Consider the following 22,916-nt stretch of genomic DNA (forward strand, 5'->3'; position numbering starts at 1 on the left):
GATGGCCAAAGAGGTTTTGCCCAATAGAGTCCTAATAGGTCTCTCATTCTAGAATTTGTTTTAATTCTGTTGTTTTGTAAAAGTGATGTCTATCTTCGAATGCAGCTTACTTTTATTTAAGGAAATTCAGAGAGCAACTAGTTTTGTGTAATAAGTGTCACCTCCCCCAAGTTAGCTAGACAGTCAAAGCAACAGTAAAAGGGCTAGATGGATGAAATATAAAAGTGCCAGAAAGCGAGAATCTCAGCTGCCTCCATTAGAAAAGGACTTTCAAGGTTGTATGCTCCAGTGTCATCCAACCTTTCTCCAAAGTAGGCTGGGTCTTTGAAACCCAACTATCTGGGTCCAAATCCTGAATCAGCACCGAAGTAACTGAGAATAAATAATAATAATAATAATAATAATAATAATAATAATAATAACAACAACAACAACAATAATAATAATAATTATACTACCACCATTCTTGAGGTGGGGATGTGGGGCCACTAACTGTCTGGAACTGTACAAAATGTTTCACATGCACAGTAGATCATTTAATTTTTACATGATCCAATAAAGAGGCTGTGAAGGTTAATTCCAGGTATCAACTTGATTTAGGAATGCCAGAAACTGGGTAAAGCTATCTTTTTAGGTGTGTCCATGAGGGTGTTTCCAGCAGAGATTAGTATGAGAGCCTGAGTGGCCTGGGTGGAGAAGACCTGCCCTCAATGTGGGTGGGAACCATCCAATCCACTGGGGGTCCAGAGAGAAGAAAAGACAGAGGAAAAAGGTGAATCTCTCTCTCTATCCGCTGGAGCTGGGATACACTCTTTTCTCCTGCCTGAGGAGGAGACTCCTGCCTGCTCGAGACTCTTCAGCTTTTGGGTTCCAGGACTTACACCAAGGACACCATCAGTTTCCCTGGTTTTGAGGCCTTCGGACTTGGACCGAGCCACGCTACCAGCATCCAGTTTGCAGACGGCCTATCGTGGGAATTTTCTTCACATTTGTGTGAGTTAATTGCCCTAATAAAACCCTCTCATATATTTATAATATATACTATTCACTCTGTCTCTTTGGAGAACCCTAACTAATATAGAGGCCTTACTATTAAGTCACTCGAGAAAGAGACTAAGACAGTGAGGTAGACTGTTGCTGTGGTAGCCCCCAATTTGTTCAGCTTTCATGCATCCATGTACTTGGGTAGTTGGTCCTCTCTGACACTGACTCTGCACCTGTCTGTGAAAGGTGCTTTAGCTAAAGGGACATTAGCAAATGTTCTTGCACATTAGAAATTTCTCCTCTTGGGCCGGCCCGTGGCTCACTCGGGAGAGTGCGGTGCTGATAACACCAAGGCCCTGGGTTCGGATCCCATATACGGATGGCCGGTTCGCTCACTGGCTGAGTGTGGTGCTGACAACACCAAGTCAAGGGTTAAGATCCCCTTACCGGTCATCTTTTAAAAAAAAAAAAAAAAAAGAAATTTCTCCTCTTGCTGCTCTTTGGAACCCTAAGAACTCCATGTGAAGAAGCCCAGGCCACCTTATCAGAGTGTGAGAGGCCATGTGGAGCAGAGGTGAGCTGGTCCTGTTGAAAGCCTCTGAGACCAACCCACCTGCCAGCAGCCAAACACATGAGCAAGACCATCCTAAGTCCTCCAGCTGCTGGCTGACCTGCAGCTGACCGAGCATACATGAGAGGGCCGGCAGAGATCGGCAGAGCTGGCCCAGAGCAGAACTGCCCAGCCAACCCACAGAATTGGAAGCTCAATAAAATGGTTATTGCTTGTAGCCAACTTTTTTTTTTTTTAATATACAGCAAAACCTAACCGATATAGACAAGTTAATGAAATTAACCCAGGTAAGTGATGGAACCCAGGCAGCCTGAATCCATAGCCCTCACCCTTAACCTCTTTACTTTCGCACGTTTTGGAGCCTCGATGTCCTCATACATAAAATGAAAACTAAAAAACATCCTTTCAATGTGAGGAGGAGATCAAAGGAGAGGAAATACATGAACACCATTGGTAAATTATATAACACGACATCAACACCAGCCATTATTCCTACCAATGAACATTTTTTTCTATAGCCATCTCCCTTCAACTTGAATATTAAGACCAGAGAGTAATTTTATCCTGAGTATAGACTATTACAAAGTCCTGAAATATTACCCCTATCCCTGCCACCAGGACAATGAAGGTAAGTGAACAGTCCTCCCCAGCCTCACGTCGAGGCCCCTGCTCTCCCGCTCACCTCTCCTGAGACAGCTCCTGCTGCTCAGCCTGGTGCCCTCAGCTTTTAAGACATCGACAAGGGAGAGAATTAGCCTTGAATGAGCCCATAATAGGTTCCAGGCAGTGCTGAGCAGTACAAGAGTACTTCAGAAAGTTCATGAAAGATGTGTATTATCTTTCAATTCTATTTTTCCACCAACCTTGTGAACTAATGCAGCAGACGTGGACACGTCCACCGAGACTCCTACTGCAGCTCCTAACTGGGCTCATGTAGCAGAACAATGATAAATAATACCTTTTGAAGTACCCTCATATTTATATGTTCACTTCAGGCTTATCACAGCCTTTTAAAACAGGTATTATTATCTCCATTTTACACATGGGGAAACTGAGACTTCAAACCATTATGTAACTTACCAAAAATGAGAAACTGGCATGCGGCAGAGATGGTATCCAGACGCAGGGATTTCTAATCCTAAAGCTTGCAATCTTTCCACAAATGCCTAAAAGTAATACTATACAGATTTGCATACTTAGAAAGAAGGCAGAGTTTGTTTGTTTTGGGTCTCCTACTTGCACAGCCACAGCCAGGATCTGGCTTCCTGCCACCTCCCTTACCGCCGTCTTGTCCCAGCCATGGCTTCTCTCCCCAGGACAACTAAGTCGTTCTCCGATTCCACTCCTGGCTTCCCTCTCACTCTCTTATCTACACGGGGGCAGGAGGGATCCATCGTACTGAAACATAAACAGTCCACATTGCCTTCCTCTCAGCCCTCCCCTGCCTTCCCCTCATGCTCGGCACAGACCCACAGTCCTCACAACAGCCTACAAGGCCCTACACGACCCGGCCCTGGCTCCTCTTCTGCCTCGTCAGTGTCCACACTCCCCTCGCTCCTGAGCTCCCACACACTGGCCTCCAGGAGCGTGCCAAGCACCCATCTGCCTCAGCCCCTGCACTCTGCTTTCTGTGGGGAACCCCATCCCCAGATACTCACTTGGTTCTCACCCTTGGTTCATTCTGGTCTCTGCTCGTATTTCCTCCTTGGAGTAGTCTTCCCTGACTGGCCTTTCTCAAATAGCCCTCGCTAGCCCCCTGCCCTGCTTTTTTTTCTTCCTGGGACTTGCTACTACCTACCCTGTGTATGTAATTATGCATCTGCCCGCCCCACTGGTACGGAAGCTCCTGGGGCTGGGTCTTGTCAATCACTGTGACCCAGCATACAGAACACAAGGCATGGCAGGTTCTCCCAAAATGTGTGGTGAATAAATGAATGAATGAATGAATGAGCCACAGGTCTAACAGGAAACAGTTGTCATACAAGCTCCCTGGGAGCCACAGATAACCTTGGACTATGAGTTTTATGGTGAAGTGACAGAGCAGAAGCCATGACCTGCTGAAGACCATCCGTGACTTTGGGTTGACTTGGTCTACCCTGCCCAGCATTTCTCGATTAGGGTGCTAGAGCACTGTAAATGGAATGGTGCTTTCTGTGGGACTGTCCCTCCTTATGTGGGGGGTTTAGCATCCTTGGTCCCTGGCAACTCAAAACTAGTAGGGGGTCCCATTCAACACCCCCCCCCGGAATGTGTTAATACCCCCTCCCCCATCATGGTGAAGTCTCACCTGCATCTATGCCCATGATGAAGCGGCCCACGATGAGCATTTCAAAGGCTTTTGCCTGGAGAGAACAGCTCATCAACAATGCAGCGGAAATCGCAAACCCGTTGTTGACCAGCAAAGTGTGCTTCCTGGAAGGAAAAGAAGGGTTGATGAGGATGTCCCACCATGAGGTGTGTCACTGGCCTGTCCATCCCAGGAGCAGGGAGAGGAGCGGGCCCTTCAGAGGGGTCAGCAGAGTGAAGCTCAGGCACAGTGGAAAGAGCACTGGCTAAGAGTCAGGAGCGTGGGTCCAGCCCCCAATGTCACCTTGGCTGTGTGACCTTGAACAAGGTACTTCTTCCCTCAGGCTCACCACTGGGGTCAACTAGGTCACTTCCAAAGGCACCGTCAGCCCTGACATCTATGAATTCCCTGTTGTAGTATTTTATTTCATTGAGTCTAAGACTTTCATTGAACATTTCTGAAGTCAAGAGTCAGGGTCCAGGCAGGAAAATGGGAACCACTCTAGTTATTTTAATAGTGAAAATTTAACATAGGGAATTGGTTAAGCAGGTATCAGAGGACTGAGGTGTTCAAAAAGAGGAGGTGCTGCCTATGTGGTGCTGATGTCTTAGGGACTTGGAAAGATGGCCCTGAATACTTGGCTCAGACCTTTATGGGTGGGCACTGCCCATTTCCTCTGAGGGGGACCATGAGTCTACTTCTGGGGAGTGGACAAAAGTTGGAAGCTGAAATCAACTGCCAAGGTCATTGCTGGGACTGGCAGGAAATTCAGGAAAACAAAAAAGAGCAGTCTCTTCTCCCTCCTCTTTGAGTGTCCCTCTTGGCAAAGGACAAATAGGGGCACAGGTCCCCACCCCAGCATCACAGAGAAGAGCACAGAAGGTTAAGTGCAGAGCTGAGACACAACAGCTTGATAACCAGCATAGCATCCTACAGCTTTGGTCCTTCCTTCTTTCTTTCTTTCCTTCTTTCCTTCCTTCCTGGTTCATAACATAACAATACTTCTTACACTCAATGGCATCTTAGATTTGATAAACTGCAGTGCTAAGTGTAAGGGCAGATTAATCCCCTCAAACAAGGCAAATTCCAATGGCAATAGGCATTATTGATTGCTATGGGTCAGGACTGCTATCGCTCTTTCGTGAATATATCCCTAAGACCTCACACTTGAGAGGCATGACTCACTTGGAGGCCTGGGGACCTGGACTACTGCACCAGTTCTATCTTTCAGGAGCCAGGAGACTTGGCACTTCATTGCTCTGTATTTTTTCCTCACTTGCAAAATGATCATAATAGTTCACACGCAATAGCTCACACTGAACTTTTTCTATATGATGGACTCTATTCTAAGCATATTACATGAATAGTTCATTTAATCCTCAAAACAACTCCATGAGGTAGGTACTCTTACTATCCCTATTTTATAGACTACTTAACTAGGACACTAGCAAGTTATAACTAGTTTTAGGTCATTTAGTTGATGAGTCAAGGAGTTGGGAAAACATCTTAGCTTCTCACAGCCTATTTTTTTTCCCCTAAAAATTCAATGTTAGATATTAAATTGTTTTGTATTGTGAGAAGCTAGGAATTTGAAAGGAGACTTCAATATTACTTTCAGGAATTAGAACTCTTCACTTTCAGGTCAGAACTCTATCCATTATTTCTGACTTGTCTAGGACTTTCCATTAAATTTTCTTTTCTTTCTACATCTTCCTGGAGAATCCTACAGTTACTGACTTTTCTGGCTTAATGATTATGGTACAAAATTGCTTGTTACAACATTCTCTATAATAGCAAATTATTGAAACAATACATGTCTATTAATAAAGGACTATTTAAGTAAATTATGATACCTCCCATATGGTGATACATATGTAGACATTAAAACAGGTAGCTTTCTATATTCTGCTCTGAAAAGATCTCCAAGATATATTAAGTGCAAAGAGCAAGGTAAAAAACTTTGTGTAAAATATGCAACAATTTGTGTGAAAAAGTGGTGTTTTTGTGTATAGATTAGGCACAAACCTTGGGAAAGACACACAAAAAAGTGGTAACACTGGTTGCCTCCAGCGGGGAGAACTGAGTGGCTGGAGAACAGAAATGGAAAGGAAACTCTTAATTTATATTCATTTGGTCCTCTGTAAATTTAAGCCACATGAATGCATTAATTATTCAAAAAATAAGTACAATTTCATTCTTAAAATATCAATTTAAATGGACCTCATGATGGAGGAAAAAAAATTATGATTTAGCAGACACTCAAAGCAAAAATTCCATTCAAGATTAATCTCCCTGACTCTGATGAGGAAGGTCACAGACTCGATCCCATAAAGATGAGCCTGAAGGTACTAATTTCTCTTCTTGGTGGAACCTCAAAGCATGGTGACAATAGACAGCACTACTCAGTACTCACGGCCCTTCCTTGCAGTCCGCTAGGGAACTGACACGTCAACCTGACAGAGAAAGCTGGGCAAGGGCTGGGAAGAGTGGTGGGAAGTCGAGGCTCGGGAGCCGGCGGACCTGGACTGAAAGCACATTCTCCATGGCCCCTCATTCAGGTGTCCAGTCAGCAAATATTCAGTGAATGCCAGACACTGGGAGAATAAAAGTTGTTCTTAAAATCACCCGCATGGACCTTGCAATCTAGTTAGGAACACAGTCATCAAATTGTCACTCAAAATCAAATACAACCCTCGTGACTTCTAGAAGTAACGATATAGAGGCTATGAGAGTTGAACACCCAGGAACTGTGCCCGTCACTCGCCTGTTTGTCCTCTGACCCCTTCTCCTTTCTCTGCCCTGCTCCACTTCAAAGGGAACTACATTTCCCAGGGTCCCTTGCCTTCTGACTTCCTGGTAAGACTGGCCAACATCTGGTGGGTGGGAAGGTAAGAAGCAGGTGTTTCCCTCCTCTCTGCGCCCATTGCAGCAGGTATGCCTCCTCTGTGGCCCAGCCTTCTCTGTGGTCCCAGCAACCTGCCCCCTCTACCCTGTGGCCCTGGTGTTTGAACCCTAGCAATGCTGCCTCTCCCTTCTGACCTTCCATCCCAGGGGTGGAAGCAGCCAAAATATCCTCCCTATAGCTTCCATCCATGGGTCCCAGTTCTACCCAGGACAAATCCCTGTCGGTGTGGAGTCTAGTGTAAGAGAAGGTTGTGAAGAGATTGTCGAGAGAGATAGGCAGGAGAGGAACGCTGTGGCCAGATTCCGAGGGCTCTTGGATATTAGGCGTAACAGTACGTTCTTGACTCTGCAGACAGCGAGAAATAGAAATCAGAACTCGACTCCTCCTCCCATCCACCTTCTGCACTGCCCTCCTGCAGCCAAAACTGGACATGTGAGTAAGATAAAATTAACGATAATCATAAAAATAATGTTAGCCTCGTTGAGTGGCTCTTAAGCCTGATTGCTCTTCAGATTCACCAATAACACAAATACAGAGATTCTTGGGCCCTAGAGAATCCCACACCTTAGTACAGACTCAACATGAGACCTCTTGCATGAGGGTACTTCAAAAAGTTCACGGAAAATTTTGTATTATCTTTCAATTCTACTTTTCCACGAACTTTTTGAAGTACCCTCATGTAGTGCTAAAAAGCTCATGACTTTTGCACAAATTATCTCATTTCATCTTTAATACCTGTAGCTATTGGTGTTAATGGTATCTTCAGTTTACCAAGGAGGAGGCAAAGGCTTTAACAGATGAGGACTAGCTCATTCTCCCACCCTCAGACCCACCAGCTCACCTGCATTCTGGATGAGAGTTCCCTTCTCTGACCTAAGGCGTATCAGGCTCCTTGTGCACTGGACCTCACCCTCTCCTTCCTGGTTATCCCCCTGCCTCAGTAAAGAATTCATCCCTTCTCTACTCAATCACTCCCACACCAGCACATCCAAACACTGTCTCTTGTCCCTCACCCCTCTATAGCTACTCCCCTGCCTCCACTCCCTTCCGGAGTGAGACTCCTTAGTAAACAGAGTCTGCCCACCTCTCAGCAGCACTTGACATGGTTGACTGCTCCCTCTTTGTTGAAACATGGTCTCTGGACATCTGGGGCCTCGCCAGCCTCTCCTTCTCAGTCTCTAGGCTGGTTTGTCCTCACCTCCCTAGACACCCTCCTCCCCTCCCTTTTCTTTGGCAGCTGGCCAGTACCGGGATCCAAATCCATGACATTGTCATGGATAAGGCTGTGCTGTAACCAACTGAGCTAACCAGCCAGCCATCCCTAACCCCTTCACCTTGGGATGTCTCAGAGCTCTAGCTGATCTCTCTTCTTTTTCCATCTGTCTCTATACCCCCTCCCTGGGTGATTTCATCCAGTCCCATCATCTTAATTGATGACAATTCCCAGTCATATCTTTGTCCCAGACTCTGCTCTCAACTCCAGACTTGCACATTTGGCTGCCTCCTAGACACTTCCACTTGGATGTCTAGTAGGCATCTCAAACAAGCATGTTCAAAATAGAATTCTTGGAGGAGGCGGGGCAATGTGGCTGACTAGAGGTGCCTGCGGTGCATCCCTCTCACAGAAAAGGGCCAGAACAACTAATAGATGCTAAATATTGACAGGAGCATCTGTGGGAGAGTACAGGAGTGCCGCAAGAGATGGGCAAGATCCCTGTGGAGAACAAATGCCTGGGATGGCAGCAAAGAGAGAAGAGAGAGGCACATGGCCTCAGCTGCCCCAATTCTCCACCACACCATCAGTGCAGGAAAGACATTTCCATGTGGAGAAAAGGTAGGAAGAGGGTCTACATCAACCCCCATCCTCACCACAGAGGCCTGTAGTTCCTAATGCAGGAGGACTCCACAGCCCTTGCAAGCCTGGGGCCAAGCATGGGGAGCTGCCTAGAATTCACACACCACATTGCTTCTGAACAGGAGCACACACTGTGCACCTCTCATTCTGCCACCCCTGTGACCCAAGCTGATGCGGTACAGTGCCATCTTGAAACGAGAGCCATTGCAGGAGCACGCCCTGCCCTGGGGCCAGTAGTCACTGTGCTCCCTCACAGGATAGACTACAATGCCCTGATCTCAGTGGCTTGAAGCCTGGACCCAGGACTGGCTGTGATTCTAGTCCTGCACATCTGAGAAGCCACCTCCAGGGCTGATGAATTGATGTACCCTCACATTCATGGCCAGAGATCAGACAGACACCCTGTCGCTCCTTGCCTGTGGGCTGACTTCTATGCATCTAAACTCCCAACCCAGAAAAACAGCTCACAGGTCCCTACTCTAACTAACACATCCCAGGTGGAAGAATTAAAGTGCATCCATGATCTGGAGAGTCATGCCCTCAACAGTCCTGCCTGGTGGCCTTGCCCACTGTCCAAGAAGAAGCAGGTTGGGCCCCCTCTCACAGCCTCACCTAGCAACCTCTTCCATTGCCTGAGAAGGCTCAAGAGCCCTGCCCTTGGCAGACCTGCTTCCAAACTGCTGAAGGAAGCATGACCTCACACCTGGCATCAAGAAATGGTGCAGTGGACTGGCTTATAACAGATCTATACCAGCCACTCAAGTCAAAGCATGCTCACACCCCCAACTCAGAACAACAGCCGGATCAAGAAGTGGTGCAGTGGACTGGCCCCAGGAGACCTCCACCCAGCTAGGTGAGACAAAGCATGCCCACATCCCCAGAGCAACAGCCCAGCGGTCGTGCCCTTGCTGGATCCACCCCCAAGTCTTTGAGCCATTGCATGTTTCTCACATCCGAGTGAGAAACAGTTTATCGACACACCCTGGTGGGCCCATACACAGTAAGAGAATCAGCATGATGACCTTGCCAATGATGAACCATCCCCAGAATCCCTGACATGTCACACGCCCACACCCCCAACCTGAAAATCAACCCAGCAAAACCATCCTCAGTGAGCCAGCTCCTAAGATGACTCACAGTGAGCACATGCACACCCCAGCCCAAGAACCAACACAGAGACACCCCCCCCACAAGACTGTGTCACTGCTGCCACAAATCTCCAAGAATAGGCTGCTGAGGCACACTCAGACATAGCCAAAGTGGATTACAGCTGAAGAAACTACACAAAGTCTACTGCACCCATCCAGAACAAAGCCACTGTAGTCTACCCAATCAACACCCAAAAGCCCATTTGCAGGTAAAAGTCCTTCCCCACACAAGCCAGAATTTTTTCTACAAAATTCAAAGAGGTGACTATTCCACCAGATGCACAGATATCAGTGCAGGGAAACAAGAAACATGAAGAAAAGAAAAAGAAAAAAGAAACATGACACCACCAAAGAAACACAATAATGCTCTAATAACTGATGCCAACAAATTGAGAATTGCCTATGTTAGATCCCAGGAGCTGAAAACCTGACATTTAGAAAGCCCCCACCCTTCGGTTTTGTTTCTCTAAGCTTCTATCTCCCTAAGTCTCTGTTCCCACAAGCAGGCTGAGCAGCTATACCCAGAGTGTAACATTGTAACTGCTTCTGCCATGAGCTCAAGGTTTCTGTCTCCTCATGTCTCTGTTCCCAAGAACAGGCTGTATCCAGAGTGGAACATTGTGACCATCTCCCTAGGCTAGGCCAGATGCCAATCTTAACCCTATAAAAGAAGACACCCAACTGCCTCCCCGGGCTGATGCTGTTTTTCGGATCAGCACAGCAGGTCTGCTTGCTGCTTGCTAATAAAATCATCTTTTCTTCCTTTACCTCACTAGCATCTCCTTCCTTGGTGACCTTACAGTCTACTTGCTGGAAAAGGAATTCAAATTAATAATCTTAAGGAGATTCACTGAGAATACAGACAAACAATTTAATGAAATAAAAAAAGAATTCATGATCTAAATGAGAAATTTAACAAAAAGATACATATCATAAAAAAATAAGCAGAAATTTTGGAATTGAAGAATTCACCGAATTAAATAAAAAATATAACTGAGAGTTTCAACAACAGGCTAGATCACACAAAAGAAAGAATTTCTGATCTTGAAGACAGCTGTTTTGAAGTAACCCAGTAAGACAAATTAAAAAAATGAACAAAGCCGACAGGATTTATGGGATACTATTAAATGAACAAATATTCAAATTATGTGCATTACAAAAGGAGAAAAAACAAAAAAGGTATTGCAACATATTTAATGAAATAATAGTTGAAAATTTTTCTAGTCTTGGGAAAGATATGAACATCCAACTCCAGAAAGCTCAAAGGTCCCCAAATAGATTCAACCCAAAAAGTTCCTCTCTAAGACACATCAGAGTCAGACCACCAAAAGTTAAAGACAGAGAAATCTAAAAACAGCAAGAGAAAAGTGTCACGTCACTTATAAGGGACTCTCCATTAGAATAACAGCAGACTTCTTAACAGAAACCCTACAGTCCAAGAGAGAATGGGATACTATATTCAAAGTAGTGAAAGAAAAAAACTGCCAGCCAAAAATATTATAACCAGCAAAGCTATCTTTCAGAACTGAAGGAGAAATGAAGTCTTCTCAGACAAGCAACAATGAAGGGAATTCATCACCACCAAACTGGCCTTACAGGAAATGCTTAGTGGAGTCCTACATCTAGAAGAGAAAGAATAATAACACCATCGTAAAAATGCCCCAAAATATAAAACTTAGTGGTAGCATAGATACACAAAATAGAAAGAAAATTTTTCTTCTCAATACAGAGAAACACCAAACAACAAGGATAAACAAATAAGAAAGAGAAGAACAAAGGATACACAAAACAATCAGAAAACACCAACAAAGTGGCAGGAGTACGACCTCACATATTAATAATAATCTTTAATGTAAATGGATCAATGCCTCAATTAAAAATCTGGCTGAATGGATAAAAAAAAAAAAAAAACATGACCCATTTATATGCTGCCTACAAGAAACACACCATACCTACAATGACACACATAGACTGAAAGTGAAGGGATGGAAAAAGATATTCCACACAAATAGAAAACAAATGCAACCAGGAGTAGCTATACTTATATCAGATAAAACATTTAAATCAAATTCTGTACTAAGAGACAAGGAGTGGCATTACGCAATGATAAAGATATCAATACAGTAAGAGGATATAACAATTATAAATATATATGCACTCAACACAGGAGCACCCCAGATATATAAAGCAAATATTATCAGATCTAGAGGGAGAGATAAACACCAATATAATAATATTTGGATACTTTAAGACTTCAGTTTCACCATTGGACAGATCATGGAGACAGAAAATGAACAAAGAACTATCAGATTTAATGGCTCCATAGACCAGATGAATCTAAGAGACATTATAGAACATTTCATCCAACAGCTACAAAATACACATTCTTCCTATCAGCTCATGGAACATTCTGCAGGATTAACCATATATGGGGCCACAAAACTAGTCTCAACAAGTTCAAATAAATAGAAATTATACTGAGTATTTTTCTGACTATAATAGAATAAAACTAAAAATTAATAAGAAGAGGAACTTTCAAAACTACGTGGAAATTAAACAACATGCTCCTGAATGACCAATGGGTCAAAGAAGAGATTAAAAAAAAATTCTTGAAACAAATGAAGACAGAAATAAGCCATACCAAAACCCATGGGATATAGTCAAAGCAGCATTAAGAAGAAAGTTTATAGCAATAAATGCCTACATCAAAAAAATAGAAAGGTTTTAAATAAACAACCTAACAATGCACCTAGAAAAGCAAGAGCAACCCAAACCCAAAATAAGTAGAAGAAAAGAAATAATAAAAATCAGAGCAGAAATACATGAAATCAAGACTGAAAATACAATATAAAAGATCAATCAAATGGAGAGCTGGTTTCGTGAAAAGAAACAAACTTGATAAACCAAAAAAGAGAAAAAAACCCAAATGAATAAAATCAGAAATTCAGAAGGGGACATTACAACTGATATCACAAATCCAAAGGATCATTAGAGACATTTTGAACAACTATATGCCAATAAATTTGAAAACCTAGAGGAAATGGTAAAATTCCTGGACACTGTGGTCTACCAAGACTAGACCAAGAAGAAATAGAAAATCTGAATGGCCCAATAACAAGTAATGTGATTGAATCAGTAACAAAAATTCTCCCAACAAAGAAATGCACAGGAGAAGATGGAATTACTACTGAATTCTACCAAATATTTAAAGAACTAATACCAATACTTCTTAAACTATTTCAAAATATTGAAGTGGATGGAATTCTTCCAAACTCAGACTACGAGGCCAGCATTTTCTGATACCAAAACCAGGCAAAGGCACACCACCACCAACAAAAAACTACAGCCCAATATACCTGATGAACACAGACGCAAAAATGCTAACAAACTGAATCCAACAGCACATCAAAAAGATTATACACCATAATCAATTGGGATTTATCCCAGGGATTCAAGAATGGTTCAACATACACAAATCAATAAATGTAATACATCACATGAACAGAATGAAAGAAAAAAACCATGATTATCTCGATAGATGACAAAAAGAGCATATAAGAAAGTTCAACATCCCTTCATGATAAAAACTCTCAACAAATTAGGTATAGAAGAAAAGTATCTTAATACAATAAAGGCTATATATGACAAACCCACAGCTGACATCATACTGGAACAGCATAGTAAGAACTGGAACAAGACAAGGATGCCCACTCTCACCACTTTTATTCAACATAGTACTGGAAGTCTTAGCCAGAGAAATTAAGCAAGAGAAAGAAATAAAGGGCATACAAATTGGAAAGGAGGAAGTAAAATTGTCCCTGTTTGCAGATGAAATGATTTTATACAGACAGAACTTAAAAGACTACCAAAAAACTCCTAGAGCTGATTTAAAAATTCAGTAAAATGGAAGGAAACAAAATCAACACACAAAAATCAGTAGTATTTCCATACGGCAACAATGAAGTAGCAGAAAAAGAAATCAAGAAAGCAATCCCTGAAATAGCAATGACAACAACAAATACCTAGGAATAAACTTAACCAAGCAAGTGAAAGATCTCTACAAGGAAAACTATAAAACACGAATTAAAGAAATTAAAGAAGATGCAAAAAATGAAAAGACATCCCATGCTCATGGATTGGAAGAATCAATATTGTCAAAATGACCATATTACCCAAAGCGATCTGCAGATTCAATGCAATCCCCATCAAACTACCAATGACATACTTCACAGAAAAAGAAAAAATTCAAAAATGTATATGGAAAGCAATACTGAGCAAAAAGAACAAAGGAGGGGGGGGGAAGCACCAAACCCCCTGACTTCAAAATATATTACACATAGACCAATGGAACAGAATAGAAAATTCAGAAATAAATCCTCATACCAACAGCCAACTGAATTTTAATTAAGGAACCAAGAGTGTACATTGGGAAAAGGACAGTCTCTTCAATAAATGATGCTGGGAAAACTGGATATCCATATGCAGAAGAATGAAACTAGACCCCTAACTCTCACCATATACCAAAACAAACTTCAAGTGGATTAAAAACTTAAATGTAAGACCCAAAACTATAAACTTCTAGAAGAAAACAGAGGGGGAAACACTTCAGGACATAGGACTGGGCAAAGACATTTTGAATAAGATTTCTAAAGCACAGGCAACAAAAGCAAAAATAAATAAACAGGATTATATCAAACTAAAAAGTTTCTGCACAGCAAAGAAAGCAATCAACAGAGAGAAAAGACAACCTGCAGAATGGGAGGAAATATTTGCAAACTATGCATCTGACAAGAGATTAATATCCAGAATATACAAAGAGCTAAAACAGCTCAATAATAAAAAATAAACTGATTCAAAAATGGGTGAGTGAGCTTAGTAGACATTTCTCAAAAGAAGACCTACAAATGGCCAACAGGTATATTAAAAATGTTCAATATCAGTAATCATCAGAGAAATGCAAATCAAAACCACAATGACATATCATCTCACCCCAGTTAGACTGGCTATTATCAAAAATACAGAAAATAACATGCTGGCAAAGATGTGGAGAAAGGGGAACTCATACCTCATTGGTGGGAATGTAACTTAGTACAGCTGTTATGGAAAACAGTATGGAGATTTCTCAAACAACAACAGATAGAACTACCATATGATCCAGCAACCCCACTGCTGGATATATAGCCAAAGGAAAGGAAATCATCATATTGAAGAGATACCTGCATTTGCATGTTTATCACAGCTCTATTTACAATAGCCAAGATTTGGAACCAACCTAAATGCCCATCAATGAATGGTTGGATAAAGAAAATGTGGTATAAATACACAGTGGAATATGTTAAGTGAAGTAAGCCAGGCACAGAGGGAAAAATACTGCATGTCCTCACACTAAGCTAAGAGAGAAAGAAGGAAGGAAAGAGAGACCACAGTGGTGCTCTGGACTTGCAGAGGGAGAGAACAGACCTAGGGTTGCCAGGGCTGGGTAGGGGGAGGGAGAGGAGCACTGGGGAGAGGTTGGGTGGGGGACGCGGGGAATACTTGCAATCTGAGCTGGTGGGAATGCAGATAGCATTGATTTGCTCATCACAACCTGGGCACAAGTGCTGAGGGTCAGCTCTTGCCCCATGAATATGTATAATCAATAATAAAATAAATAAATACATAAAAATTTAAAAAGAGGGAGTTTCAAATAGCATCATAAACTAGGAAGAGCGCTGGCCTGTGCTCCAACAGACCCGGATCTGAATTTCAGTTTGACCTCACTTTTTGTCACCTTGGGCAAGTTGTTCAATTTCTCAGGGCCTCAAAATCATTATTTGTAAAGCAAGGACATTAATACAAAGAAGTAAACAATATATCTCAGTGGTACGTAGCAGGTGAATAAACAATAGCCTTCTCTGTCAATTTCTGTTCCTTTTCCTCCCACCAATGCTACCATTCAAGCTGAAACTTCAGCCAGTTCAACTTTCACCCCCACAATAATGAAAAGAACCGGCAGTGCTCGAAGCATGAGAGCCACAGCCTTTGCTCTAATCCGCATCCTCATGTCTCCGCCAGGTCGCCGTGAGGGAGCCTTCATAACTCCGACATTCAAGATGTTTTCAAAGACGTTTTCTCTTTTGCTTTCCTTGTGCTTTTTTTGCTGCCTTGCTGGTGAGAGTGGTAAGTGGTAATTGCCCTCATTTTACACTTGGGAAAAATGCTGGCTGAGAGGTGAGGTGGCTAAGTCGCATGTCACACATCTGGTATGTGGGGCAGTCGGGGCTTGCTGAGCTGCAGCGTTCTGACCCCGATTCCATGATCCTTTTCCCTAGTCCACCTGCTCAGATCAGAGTCTCCTTAAAAAGCAACCTCGTGCATAATTGCCACTGCTGGGTATAAGGCAGGTAGATGTCACAAGCACAGAGCCAGGGGCAGCGGGGTGACTCTGTCTTACTGGTTTGGGCAAAGGGACTGTGGACAGATTCTGGCTTGGGCCAAGGCTAAGTGACAGCATTTCAGGAACCCTGCTCAGTGGTGCCAGTCTAGGTGCCAGCCGGTCACTCACCTATTGTCAAACAGCCGTGAATTTTACAGTACCATTGCCAGCAGGGCCCTAAGATGGGCCTGGCATGGTGGGAAGATCACAGTGCTGAGACTGTCGAGTGCAGGTTCCAGCCTGAGCTCTGCCACCATGTTAGCTGGTGGAGCTAGCACAAATGCCCTAACCTCTTAAACCTCCCACTCCCCATCTACAGACCCCATGGAGTGGGGCAAATTGAACAACTGTGTGTGTGTGAGGGCCAGGAGCGCTGCAGGACCTCGAATGGCATCTGTCACTACATTGTGCAGCAGCTGTACTTCCCAGGTGCTGAGTTCCCATTAGTTTCTGCCTTGGAAGTGGCCTGGGTGACAAGAAAGGTGTCAGCACCTCCTCTGACTCACTGGTTTCTAAAAGACCTTTATGAGCACCACAAGACTGTTTCTGTCCCAACTTTTGAAAAGCCTTCTCTGAAACGGCATCAATTCTGATTTGCTCCTTCTTGGGGATTTGAGGCAGAGTGTAAAGGCATGGGTAGGACCCTTCTTAATAATGTTCCTGTAGTCCCAAGGTCTGGGGAGATTTTCTGGTGTCTGACAAATCTTCTATCCAATCCAGGTAAATGAAATTTGGGAATTTGTGGAGCACCTGCTATGTATGAATGTCGAGGTGATGATGAGGATGATAAGTAATATCAGCTTCTATTTATTGAGCTATTGCTAATGGCATTCTCCTTCCATTCATTTTCTCCAGCCTTTCTAACATTCCCTATAGGTAGGAACTACTGTGCCCATTTTACAGATGAGGAAACCGAGGTTCAGATCAATTAAATGACTTGGCCAAGGCCACACAGCTAGTTAGTGGAAGACTCATGATTCAAGTTCAGACAGGAATGCTCCAGAGACTCTGCTCTTTCCACACATACCTCAGCAGCTCCCAGGAAGTTGTTGTTAGGAGCAGAGATACAGAGAAAACATTGTTTGAGGGAATTTATTGATAAATCCATCTGCTCAGAGAGAAGGCTTCATCCCAGAAATAACTGAGGACTCAGGCTCATGAGGTAAAGTGGGTCTGATTGGAGATGGCCTGGGTGAGAAATTTTAACACAAAATTTTTGATACTCCATGCAGCCTTATTTGTAATGGGAAATATTTGAAATAACCTACGTGTCTATCCATCAGGGAGTGGTTACATACGTTATGAGATCTCCATTTAATGGAAGACTGTCAGAGTAGCTGATTTTCTTAGAAAGCAGGTGTTTTTATACTCGCGTGGAACAATCTCTAAGGCATGGTGCTGAGTGTTTTCTGTTTGCACCTGTGCTCGGATCCCATCTCCTTCCCTCCCTGCACTGCTCTGTGCCCTGGGAGCTGGCCCTCCTAGATGGCACCAACAAGGCTCCTTGGTTTTCTGGCTTCCATGTGGGTTTGACCAAAGGGCGGCCCTTGCAGCAGATTGGAGGGTGGGAGGAGGAAGAGGTCGGGATATTTCTCCACTGCTCCCTTTGTTAGGGGCTATGGTTCTGGCACAGCCCAGTCCCTCCACACTCCAGCCCCTGCTCATCAGCCCATCCATCGTCCATGGCTTCAGCTCTTCTTGGGCTATGATACCCTATCTCCTCCTCTTGCCCCTTCGGGCATTAAAATTTCTCCAGTTAAACTGCCTGAGTGAAATTCTGTTGCCTGCCGGGGTCCTGACTATAATACAGATATATTATGAACATTATGGAGAGGACCCCTAGATAGAGATGGCGTGCTACTGACCTTCCAAGAACCTTTCCAATCATCTTCACCATTAATGTCCCCACAAGTCCACCGATGGCGAATATGGACACAGTCACAGACCAGAGCAGGGTCAGACTATCTGGGTCTATTGGATGTCCACGCCTTCTTTCCCATGATTCACGGTAAAAGGCCTTGATGTGCTGAGAATAAACAACAAACAATGTTATTCCTTCTGTTCAACCTTCTGCTGAAGCAAGCCGGAACAGAGAATGACAGCTTTTGTAGAGCACTTTCCCCAGGGCCAGCACTTTGAGCTTCATCTCATTGAACTCTTCTAACAAATGTTGGGAATGGTCCCTATCTTTGCCTCATTTTGAAGTTAGGGAAACTGAGGCTCAGAGAGACAAAATGACTTGCTCAGTGTAAGTGGAAATGTGGGAGTCAGTCTCAGATCCATGCCCACGCCTATGTTCCCCATTACGTTTGGGCTTCTCCAACCTTAACGGGCATCAGCATCACCTTGAAAGTGTGTTAAAAGTGCGCATGCCCAACAGAAGTACCTTGGGGTAGCCAAAGACACAAGACACAAAAATACTAACCATAAAAGAAAAAAATGCTCATTTGGGTTTCATCCAAGTTAAAGTCCTTTGTTCTTCAAAAGACACCATCAAAAAGTGAAAAGACAAGCCATAGACTGAGATAACATACTTGCAACACATATAACTACAAAGAAATCATATCCACAATATATAAAGAGCTCTAATATATAAATAAGAAGATAAACAAGACAATTAAAGATGAGCAAAAGACTTGCCAGACTGTAAAGAAAATGCAAATGATGTGTAAGGTAATGACAGGATGTGCAACATCATTGGTCAACAGGGACATGAACATTAAAACCACAACGAGATACTATATTATACAGACTAGATCCTCATCTCTATCAATTCTCATTCAGTGGTTTTGGGACAGGGACTGGGAAATTCTGATGCATACCAAAGACTGAGGTCTTGGCACTAAGCTCCCCAAGACAGTTTCAATCTGTAAGATACTCATAGTTGCCCATTGCTACCCGCTATGGGCCCACAAACCTCCGTATACGACATTGCAGAGAAAGCTTAGGTTCAGGTTGCATAGATCTGGGCTCGAATCCCAGAACAAGAATTTGCTAATGATTTAAGTCAGCTAGACCTTGGTATCCTCATCTGCAAAATGGGAATGACGACGCTGACCTGTCGGGGCTGTTGTGAGGTTCAAACGGGAGCTTGGAGTGGCGTCAGTACGTGAGTGGAGCTCAAACAAAATCCCCATGTAGGCTAAACATTTAACGGTCTGGTAAGACCAAGTAGTGATGAGCAGTGCTTGCTCTCTGCTGGTGGGGGTTTAATTTGTGCAGCATCTTGGAAGACAGTCGGCCTTGCCTAGTCACAGTGAAGATGTCCGTAACCTGCAGCCAGCCAATTCACTTCTAGAAAACTCCCCTGAAAAACTCTTTTCCATGAGCCCTAGGATATGTCTACCCAAATGTGCATGGTAGCGCTGTTCATAATAACCTCAAATGAGAAGATCCCAGCTGCCCGCAGACAGCAGAATGGATAAACAAGTTGTGGAACATTCATAACATGACACAAGATAGCCACAAACACAAGTGGACTGTAGCCATGTGCAGATACACAACAAAATCTCACAAAAATAATACTGAACGAAAGAAGCCAGAAACAAAGGAATGTACAGAATACTATTCCATGCATAAAATTCAAAAATATGCAAAATTATAAGTTTTGGACAGAATTATATACAGATGGTAAAACTACAAAGGAAAGAAAAAATAGAAAAAAAATTCAAGTGTCAGGTTAGTGGTCATCTCAGGGGAAGTAATTGGGGAGGGGCATTTGTCAAACCTTCAATTCTCAACTTGGATGGTGGTTACATGAGTACCAGATTTATAATCATTCTTTAAACTGTGCATGTGTGCATGCGTGCATGTGTGCATGTGGGCACAATGCATACGGGTGTATTTTATAAACTCTTTTATAAAAAGTATAATACAGTCTGCCATTTAAAAATTTTAAAAATGGTGTAAAGTTGTCCCAAGCAGAAAGAAAAGCATGTGCCAAGACAGCAAGGCAGAAGCAAGCTTGGGGTGTCCACAGAAATGGAAGGAGGCCAGTGGGGTGAAATGGGATAGGAAAGAAAGGGAAGTGATGGGCTGGACAAAGGTGGAGGGGCAGGACAGGGCAGGTCATGCAGGCCTTGCAGGTCACAGCAACAATTGTAGCTTTTCTTTGGATTTTACTCTGGATAGAGTGGGAGCGTTTTGAGTAAGGAGAGGAAATAGCGTGGTTTGCATTTTCAGAAGATCTCTCTGGCTGCAGGGTGACAAGTGGATTAGAGGGGAGCTAGAGAGGAAGCCAGGCAGCCTTCTGGGGACACTGCAGCAGTCCAAAGGTCATGGTGGCCTGGACTAAGCAGTGGAGATGGAGGGAAGTGGATGAATTTAAGGTATATTTTGAGAGCAGAACGGACAGGACTTCCTGGGTGATTGACTCCAGGCTTGGGGAGGGAGGGTGGAGAAGGCAAAAGAGGAACACAGACAGCTCCCATGTTTCAAACCTAAACACACTGGCCACTGGCGGAGACAAAGCAGGAATGGGTGGCACCGTCTCCCTGCCAGTTACTTATCTTCTTCCCATTTTCTCTCTCCTTTGGGCTCCATGACTACCTTGCTCATAGCATGGAGTGAGGCCAGAATATATTATCAACAACTGGAGCTATTCTTATTGATGATGAGGTTTCCGTGCCTAATGCACAGGACACTCTGATCTGCCATCATCTCCTGATTCATTCAACAAACATGTGCTGAGAACTGGGTTCTGAGCCGGACATGGATAAACCAAACATGGCTCTGAATCTCAAAAACTTTTCAGCCCACTGGAGAGGATAATGCATTGAAACATTTAAGGATGCACTTGATTGCAAATAACAGGAAATCCCAACTCAAAATAGCTAAGCAACAAGGACACTTATAAGTGCAAATGCACAGGAGTGGTGAGCTTCAGGGACTGCTGATGCGGCAGCCCAGTGACATGGTCAAGAATCCAGATGCTTCCTGTAGCTTCACGCTGCTTTCCATAGTTTGACCTCATCCTAAGACCGCATTACTCATGTTTATAGGGCAGCTCCTAGTACCAGTTTTGGCCACGTGCTTTCCCATTCACAAAAGGCTGGAGGGAGTAATCCTGGCCCCTCCCAGATCTCTTGGTGATAAGAACTTTCCCAGAAGCCTCTGGGAAGCCTGACTTTATGTCCTATTGTCCATAGTGGGGCACAGGCCTCTTACTGAACCAATCATTGGAGGGTGGGATGGAGATTGTCAGCCTGGCCTTTAACCCCTGAATTCCTTTTATTTATCTGCTCCTCCCCACCTAGTAAGTGGCACCACCCTTCTCCAGGTGTTGAGCCAAAAGCCACGAATTCATCCTTAACTTCTACCCTTGACCCTCAACTAAGCCATCCTCTCTCATCCCTGCGTGTTATGGGCTGAGGTGTCCTAACCCCAAGAACCCCAGAATATGATCTTATTTGGAGATAGAGTCTCTACAGAGGTAATTAAGTTAAAGCGAGGTCACTAGAGTGAGTCCTAATCCAATGACTGGAGTCCTGACAAAAATGGGAAATCTGGAGACAGACAGGCACCGGGAAGATGATGTAAAGAGGCCTAGGTAGAAGACAGATACCTGTCAGCCAAAGAGACAGGCATAAAATGGATCCTTCCCTCACAGCCCTCAGAAGAAACCGACCCTGCTGGCACCTTGATGTTGGACCTGCAGCCTCCAGAACTGTGGGACAACAAATTCTGCTGCTGAAGGTACTCAGTCTATGATACTTTGTTAGGGCAGTCCTAGCAAACTGATACACTGTTCTGCTTCCAAAAACTTCTCACCACTTCCACCACTGAACCAGTCCAAACCACCATCCCCTGTCCCTTGAGTGCCATGACACTGACCCTCGGGCTGCAGCTAGGTCTACAAGCAGCCTCACCGCAGGGTGCCACACACTCTGTCACTGGCTGCACATTCAGCTAACATTGACCACTTGGGCAATACCGAGTCTTAGTGTGCTCTGGTGGACATTTGTCTTTTTTTTAGGCTACCCAGCATCAGAAGCCCCTTTCCCATTTGGGGGACTCTCCTGCCCCATGAGCCCTCATGGGAAATAGAGGCCACTTATGGCACGGAGGTTGAGACGGCCAGGTACATGCTCTCCCAGCATCGCTGGCAGCTAGGGAGTGGGCATGTGATTAGAGCTCAGCCAATCACACGCCTGGACTTTGAATGAGGCACCACTGAGGCTAAGATATGGGGCTGAAGAGGACCCTCCAGCACTCCCACTGATGCTGCGAGCTACTCACTAGTTTTTCTTTTTAGCTTTAACTGGATACATTTCTTTTTCCTTACAACTGTGGAAACTTCCAAAACACATATATTATCTCATTTCATCTTCACAACGACCGTAGTGGTAGAAGTCCTCATTTACAAATGAGGGGACTAGGGGATGTGCCCACGGTCTCATGGCTAGTCCGTGGTGGAGGGTACCTGTGCTGGAGCTGCCTGACCTCGGAGCCCAAATGCAGCAACTCCACTGTCTGGACTCTGAAATGCATGATTAAAGTGTGAAAGCTGAGCAGCTAAGTCCAGTGGTGCATTTATTGATTTAAAAGTAAATATTGATTAAGCTCTTGTTATGGGCTAGACACTCTGTCAGAACCTGATGATACCATAGTGACAACCCCCAAGAAGCACAGAATCTAGCGAGAGAAACAGCGATAATTGCTAAGCCAAAGGGGTAGAGGGGCCACAGGAAGACAGGGGGGATACAGGATGCCCCAAAGGCTACAGGGAAGACTTAGAGGGTAAAGACCCTCC

The 22,916-nt window shown here is 44.0% G+C and overlaps 1 protein-coding gene across 1 annotated transcript in view; it reads right to left on the reverse strand.

Annotated features, from left to right (window-relative positions):
• The window catches only part of SLC2A9 (solute carrier family 2 member 9), a 207,109-nt gene that overhangs the window by 163,636 nt on the left and 20,557 nt on the right, over positions 1-22,916 (reverse strand). Inside the window, exons 3-4 of the mRNA XM_063108514.1 lie at positions 18,031-18,191; positions 3,843-3,967 (exon numbers count right to left, since the gene is read on the reverse strand). Coding sequence (XP_062964584.1) covers positions 3,843-3,967; positions 18,031-18,191 — 286 coding nt within the window. The remainder of the gene's footprint in view (positions 1-3,842; positions 3,968-18,030; positions 18,192-22,916) is intronic.

This window comes from Cynocephalus volans, chromosome 9, assembly GCF_027409185.1.
Source record: "Cynocephalus volans isolate mCynVol1 chromosome 9, mCynVol1.pri, whole genome shotgun sequence".
NCBI lineage: Eukaryota > Metazoa > Chordata > Mammalia > Dermoptera > Cynocephalidae > Cynocephalus > Cynocephalus volans.